The sequence below is a fragment of the Anneissia japonica genome, unplaced genomic scaffold (assembly GCF_011630105.1).
Source record: "Anneissia japonica isolate Jap-2015-1 unplaced genomic scaffold, ASM1163010v1 scaffold3945_len365852_cov175, whole genome shotgun sequence".
Lineage (NCBI taxonomy): Eukaryota > Metazoa > Echinodermata > Crinoidea > Comatulida > Comatulidae > Anneissia > Anneissia japonica.
In genome coordinates this window covers 250,680-258,356 of record NW_022684590.1, presented here as the reverse complement: position 1 = coordinate 258,356, position 7,677 = coordinate 250,680, and the positions used below count along the sequence as shown (strand labels likewise).

The window sequence follows — 7,677 nt, the reverse complement described above, 5'->3', positions numbered from 1 at the left end:
CATACAATAGAACCATGCCCTCACGATGTCACCGGGGACGCAACTGCCAAAAAACTATTTTTGGAAGCGAAGGGATGCTACCAATAAACAGTCAACAAACTAACGGGTTTCTGGGTTAAATTTCAAGGTACTACATGGCTCCACTATTTTTTACTTAGGGGCTAATTGGTAAAAATCGCACACAAATCATACGACGTCACTGACAACGACGGGGACAGCAACTCGATTTTGAGATTAATTTTCCGAATAAAGTTATATACTAAATAATTTCTAATGACGAATTATTGTCTTCAGTTGTCTTTTTTGGTCATTCAACTGTCATTTTATCTATTTTTTCGGTGATATTACCATTCTCAATAATTTATAAAGCACCCACATAACAACGTCACGTTAGATCGATAATATGTGTGGACGCCGTGGTGACGCCGGTAGCGTCCATTTTCGTCGGAAGGTATCAAGATGATAAACAGTTTCATTGGACAAAATTCTTGCTTATGTTAACCACTTGCTTACCTAAGATTATACTGGCACCGGATTTAAATGAAATAACTGACAACTTTGGTTTGTATCAATATTTTAATAAGTACATAAAACAAATACGTATGCAAAAATGCACAGGGACACCACGCTGTTTTCGTATTTTTCTTGAAATCTGTATGCCTGATCACCATCATCATACCATGGAGGTATTATCAATAATACCTCCATGATCATACCAAGGTAATTCAACAGAAGGATGCACATCTCCGTTCTCGAACATAGCGCGTGCGTACAGTCCTTTGATCTTTACTGTGGCATCGACAATCCGATACTAGTTGCGAGTACAGCCGTCAATTATTAGTCTATGCGTGCCATTCGTTTTATGGTGTTAGTTTTTATTTGCTTATTAATTGTGGGTACTTCGCAATGTCTGTTACATCTGATTTTTTTTTGACCGCGAACTTGTTAAATGCTTCTATAAACTGCAATTTGATTTGTGAAAATGAAAATTTAAAATTTACAAATTTTATAAAATTTCATGTTCTTATGTAACATTATTCTGTCATTTTGACAATGTTGGCATAAGGTGCCGAAAACGAACATTTGAGTATATACAGAACATTTATTAATTTTTTCTGCGAAGCGAGTCACATGAACGACAATTCACCACAATTTTGGTAAAATTAATGTTGAAATGAAGAATATATTTCAGTCTAATGTTAGTGCAAAATATCATTAGGCCCTTGTAATCACCGCACGACGCGCGATTATCATGGCAACTAACACGCGCGTGGGTAAATCGTCTCGTACGCTGAGAGTTTATGGTTTGGTTGCTATGGCTTTTGTGACGTTCAGCGTGTAGGGACGCACGTGCGCCTAGAATGTCGATGCCAGAGTTATAACCTTTGATGTCCCGAGATGTGCGTCCTTCTGTTTAATGGACCTTTCCGCTAAGCTCCGCCCCTTGGATATTGTTGCTTAGGTCCCACAAATACAGCAGTGTTAAAACATACGCGAACACGCGAACACGTGCGTTTGTGGGACAACACGTGTGTTTGTAAGACGCGCGCGCATTCCTAGTGCTGTTCTGATTAGTCAGTTGTTAAGTTTGATTGACACTCTGGAAAGGTCTATTGCCTTGATCATACACAGTATAATAGATTCAAGTAAGATATTTCAAATGATATAAAAATGTATGCAAAAAATGCCTTTGGTACAGTTTTTTTTTTTTTTTTCGAGTTTTATTTACCTTAACGTCGACTCCGTCTTAGAAAGCACCAGGATTAATCACCACGCTGTATTTGTATTTTTCTTGAAATCTGTATGCCTGATCACCATCATCATACACAGTATAATAGATTCAAGTAAGATGTTTCAAATGAAAATTCATCGTAGCCATTATTTATTATCAATACGTTCCCGGCGTCATTCCTTGAATCGGGACGGTATGTACTACTTTACCGCTTGAGTTCACGATGTACACATGACATGGGTCATATCATGTAAAGATAATTATTTTTCCCGAATTATAATTTGTATTTTTAATGTATTGCTAGAGACAGGTCCCTGCATTCAACAAATATGTGGATATTCCTTGTACCGTTATTTACTACCAACTATTGCCCCGGCATCACTAATTTTGATCAAGACGGCACGTACGAAATTATCTTCAATCACTTCCTGATTTCACGACATGCACATGACAATCGGGACGCTACGTGCCTCTCTCATTGAGTTGACGTTGAGAACGTTTTACCTTCCTATCATGCACGATATTTCTTCCTATTTACTATTTGAATATGAATGAAATACTAATTATAGTTTCGTGCATTTTAGAATTCTGAGAATATTCATCGTAATTGTTATTTTTTAAAAGAAACATCATACCGACGTAATCTAGTTTTCTACACTAATTTAAGTGTATAGGTATACTTGCAAGGTCTTTGTCTAATTATTAAATTTATATCCCCATAAGCTATAAAAATGTGTAAAATATAAGCATGAATCTATACTTCCTTATTTTGAGAATTAGAGCCCCTCAACTGATCATCGAGCACCCTCCTGCCCACTTCAATTATTATTATAATTATTATTATTATTATTATTATTATTATTATTATTATTATTATTATTATTATTACTATTATTATTATTATATTAAGGTTAGGGTATGAGTGAGCCCTTACTGGCGTACTACCGACTCAATAATAAATATCTATTCATCATGTAACGAAAGTTAAACTTTTGATCAAAACACAAAATAATTCATCCTTTCATCATGTTTCTAATATCACGATTTAGTGCTCTTGGATTAGACGTGACCCGTTCACACACTAAATTCAAGTCTAACGTTAAAATGTACCCATTACCAAAATCACAAACGTCTAACGAATCGTGTGATTGGCAGATGTCGCTTGTATAGTTACCGCGCTTTTCGTAATTTATCCGCTTTCTTTTAAATTCTTCACCAGAAACGCACGTTTTATAGAGAAATGAAGTCATACTCTTGAAGGCGGTTAAATCTGCCTGAAATGCTGGGCCATAGTTCTTAATATGATCTTGCAGACGCTTTACAAAATAATGATACATTTTCGTGTCAATGGCGTTCCATTGAGCGATCTTTCTACTAAGTCCTGCGTCTATCACGGCACGCTCTCCTCTCTGGTTTCGAGGTAGATACAGTATATCACTGAATTGCCAGCAAAGCATTTTCTTCATTATTATCAATGATTCGTCGTAAAATTCGTTGATCAGTACAAAATCTATTTCATCATCTAACCGCTGTATGTTGTAATCAATGAGAAAATCATTGGTACACAAAGCCGGATCAACACCCAAATCCCAAATTTGATTATTATAGGAAAACTTTTTTTTAGTTAAGCTTAGGTTTCTCCAGTTCGCCGAAACATCCTCAAAAAACAATTCTAACTTCTGCGTTTTATTCAACGGCTTCTCAGTCGTGTTACGATTTAAGATAGATCCGACATGAAAGAAATCGAATGCAGACTCAAACTGCGCGACTGGGTCACGGATTATAGTAATATACATAGAGTTTAATTCCATAAATGCATCATAAACTGGTCTGTTGTATCGAGAATGTAAAGTGAACACATTGTATCTGTACTCCTCGTAATTCCCGCTCTCAACGCCCATTGGCGGCAAAAACAGCCGTTTGGAATCAAAATTGAAATTCCTGTTTCCAAAGTGGATAGATCCTCCTTCTCCTATCTTCCTCACAACATTCAGTTTATTGTCATATGCATACTGTTCAATTATTCTTGCAAGAGTCGTTCCGCCTGTCTTGTGGGTTTTAAGAAACACTATGTTTTTCTTCTCTGCACAATCAATATTTTTACTTTAAAAAAAAAAGAAATGTCAATCATTAAGTTTTTAATGATAGTAGGTTTTTAATATAGCGCCCTATAATAATCTCTAAGAGGAAAAAAATGTTCATATAAGAAAAATAAACGATGAATAAAAGGTGTGGCCACGTTTAGTCTGCTTATAGAACAATATAAGAAATGACAAATCTCAGCGCTTTAAAGACTAACTATAACCAAGTATAGAGATGCATGGACTCTCGGGGTTTCGTTGGAACGCAATAGTACTACCACAAACTAGAGGGCGTCTTTTAAGACAGTGTAAAAAGCGTTCGTATCGTCGAACTCATGCTGCAAGTAGCAATTATTTTTCCGTAGGTAAGTTTGGTCAAATATCATTAATTATTCATAACTCTTCATATATAGACCATATTTTGCGCACGCGCCACTTTCAAGTCTGTGACGTCAGCCCATGATCAGCCTTATATCAGCTGCTCTGTACTGTACATTTATCGCGATAGGACGTAGATTTCAGCCCTTATATGGGCCAGTATTTGAATCAATGTAAAAATAAAACCAGTGATTGAATTGACTCAATTTTAATACATTAGCCTAAATTTAATATCCGGAACACAACACAACATTACGTGATGATAAACATCAGACAGAAATAGTGTGGACCCTAGTGTCATTTCGCGAGATAGGCTTGCCCAAAGCAATTTTATTGCATTTTCTGGATATTTTGGGTATGCTGAATCCAAAAATGCAAGGGTCCATTTTTTCCGAGATTGCCTTGGCGGCAATTTTGGAATTTCAAAATGGCCGCCATTTTCACATTAAAAATAACAATAACTGTGCCATTAGAGCAAATATCAACATCATTTTGGCAACAAACCCTATATTTTCAATGTCAACCTGTCCAATAGTGATATTCTCACTGATCATAAATGGCGGCCATCTTGAATTTCAAAATGGCTGCCGTTTTTATAGTAAAAATAACAATAGTTGTGCTATTAGAGCAGGTATCAACTTATTTTGGCAGCAAACCATGTATTTTCAATGTCAATTTGTGCAATGGTGAGATACTTACGAATCATACACGGCAGCCATATTGAATTTCAAAATGGCTGCCATTTTTACAGTAATAATAACCATAATTGTGCTTTTAGAGCAGGTATCGACATGATTTTAATAGTGTCATTTCGCGAGATAGGCTTGCCCAAAGCAATTTTATTGCATTTTCTGGATATTTTTGGTATGCTGAATTAAAAAATGCAAGGGTTCATTTTTTCCGAGATTGTTTTGGCGGCCATTTTGGAATTTCAAAATGGCCGCCATTTTCACATAAAAAAATAACAATAACTGTGCCATTAGAGCAAATATCAACATCGTTTTGGCAGCAAACCCTATATTTACAATGTCAACCTGTCCAATGGTGATATTCTCACTGATCATTAATGACGGCCATCTTGAATTTCAAAATGGCTGCCGTTCTTACAGTAAAAATAACAATAGTTGTGCTATTAGAGCAAACTTTATATTTTCAATGTCAACCTGTCCAATGGTGAGATTCTTTAAAGTTATTTAAAATCAATACCGTACTTTTATTATTGGAATACATACCGGTATCATAAGAATCATGAGATTTGCCCTTATAATACATTAATAGCTGAAGCCTCCAAGGGTAATGGGAACACCTCTCCCCACCCCATGACCAAATTCCCCCGTTTTTTACTATCAAAATGTTAGCATTTATGAAAACTGCATTATTTTTTTAAAGTAAATATGTCAATTGAAAAAGATTTATTACGAACACATTAACCAGTCCAATGGTGATATTCACATGAAGAACGGAGGCCAGCTGTCTTTACTCAAAATGACTGACATTTTCTCAGATGCATGTCAAGTGTTTTTACAATATCAGCCACTCCGGTATTAATCTATAAATTACATAAGAGTTCCTTAATCAGCAGATCAACATACCTTGTTAGAACAATAAAACTTGTGTCATGCTATATTCTTCTCTGCCATCTACACATTTGAAACTTGAAATTATTTCATTAGGTATTATTGTTTAAGAGTTTCCATGACGAAGTAACAATAATTAAAAAAAAATGTACCGGTAGATGTTGGTGGTAGTAGATATCTACATGGTGTAGAGCAAACTGGTGTAGTCAAACATGAACAAGATCAAGAACCACAATGGAAACCATTACACCAACCCACTCTCTCATCATTAATGATTAAATTGGTAGGCATATATACCACCTATGCCCTTCAAATTAGCCTCATTGTATACTACTAGTTTTTAAAGCAAATTCAGTTATTATGGTGTAGACGTCTGTTCAAGCACTTTAAAAGTGCTTGACCAGACGTCTACACCATAAAATCGGGCAGAAGATTATAGTTCTTGCGCAATTTTTTCTGGAACTCAAATTTAGCCACCACTACGACTGCTTTGGGTGCTGGAAAAGTAAAATATGTTGTTGGCATGACCTATTAATATTGCTCCCATCAAAAATTCTTTCTTGACTGAGATAATATTTTAATTGAAGTTTCATGTACATAAGTCATATCAAGGTAACCACAGTACTTGCAATTTTCCTATTTTTTCATTTGCAATAACCAACATTGATATAGGATGGCAAGTAAGCATTTATTAGTTTTGTGTCTAAGGCAGTCTATAAAATACAGTAGCATCAATGTCTCTGTCATTTGATGCATCCTGATAATGTTTAACATCTTCCGACAATTGAAAGTGTTGACCTTGGTATCTGTTCCCTAATCAATAACCAACTTTTTAAACTGCATTCTCCAAATAGATGTGCCCATGTGCCATAGATGACTTGATTTTTCCAAAAGATAATATCTATCACAGACACATGGTTTATTGCCAAATTTCTTTCGATGTCATATTAATTGGTTTTGGTTTGTTCTTTTAATAGTTTGCACTTCACTAAATCTTGAACATCATATCTGTCGAATTTTTAACAAAGTTGGACTGTTTTACCTGGTTTGTAATCGTTAATCCGTGTCTTTGATGCTGTCATTATTTATTATTGATATATTGATCATGATAAACTCTAACCATTAGCAAAGCTAAGGAAACAACCTCTGTCTTTGTTCTATTAACTTGATACGTTGTCCCCAATCCCACAAGTATATTTTGGTATTGCCAAATGGTAAAAATACCAATGAAGTAGATCCAACTCTTATTTTTTGAAAAATAACCCATAGTGAACAAAAAAGTAGTTTGCGCATTCCTTGTTCTACTGTCTTTGCCGATACAGCCTTGCCCTGTGCACCTAATTGTGACCTCTTCCTTTAGAAGTAATTTACTGCGATTTAATTTAATCTGCATGGGAATATTAACTGTGGATTGTTTGATATTACAAGAATATATATATATATATATATATATATATATACATATATATATATATAGTTTGCATTTGCAGTAGGTTTAACGCATTTAATACAATTATCGATATTCGATATTTACGTTAAATTTCTTAGATATTTTAGACTTAAAAAAACATACGTATGACAGTTTTGGTCACTCAGTTACCATTATCAAACTAACGTGTAAAAATCTGCATATCTATCTCCAGCTTGCCGACTGGTGGTATTGTGTCGGCAAACCTCTCCTGGTCTGATGTAAGCAGGAGTCCCTGGGTCTTGTTGTGGGTCGACAAAATTGTTCAAACACATGGGACAATTGGTGTACTCCCTCGTCTCTGTTAATATTATTGTCTTTACTTCTGAACCATTAGATCCTTATTCATCTACTGCCGTCATCAGTTCCCCATGTAAGTTGTAGTATTTCCAATCTGGGATGTCGTTGTGTGTGCATGTCTCATTAAGAAGAACCCATGTT

General features: G+C 35.3%; 1 protein-coding gene across 1 annotated transcript in view; it reads right to left on the bottom strand.

The window, feature by feature from the left end:
• Positions 1-2,583: 2,583 nt before the first annotated feature.
• LOC117107100 (galactosylceramide sulfotransferase-like) overlaps positions 2,584-7,677 on the bottom strand; it is a 15,091-nt gene continuing 9,997 nt past the window's right edge. The window contains exon 3 of the mRNA XM_033248659.1: positions 2,584-3,835. Coding sequence (XP_033104550.1) covers positions 2,746-3,835 — 1,090 coding nt within the window. The 3' untranslated portion in view covers positions 2,584-2,745. The remainder of the gene's footprint in view (positions 3,836-7,677) is intronic.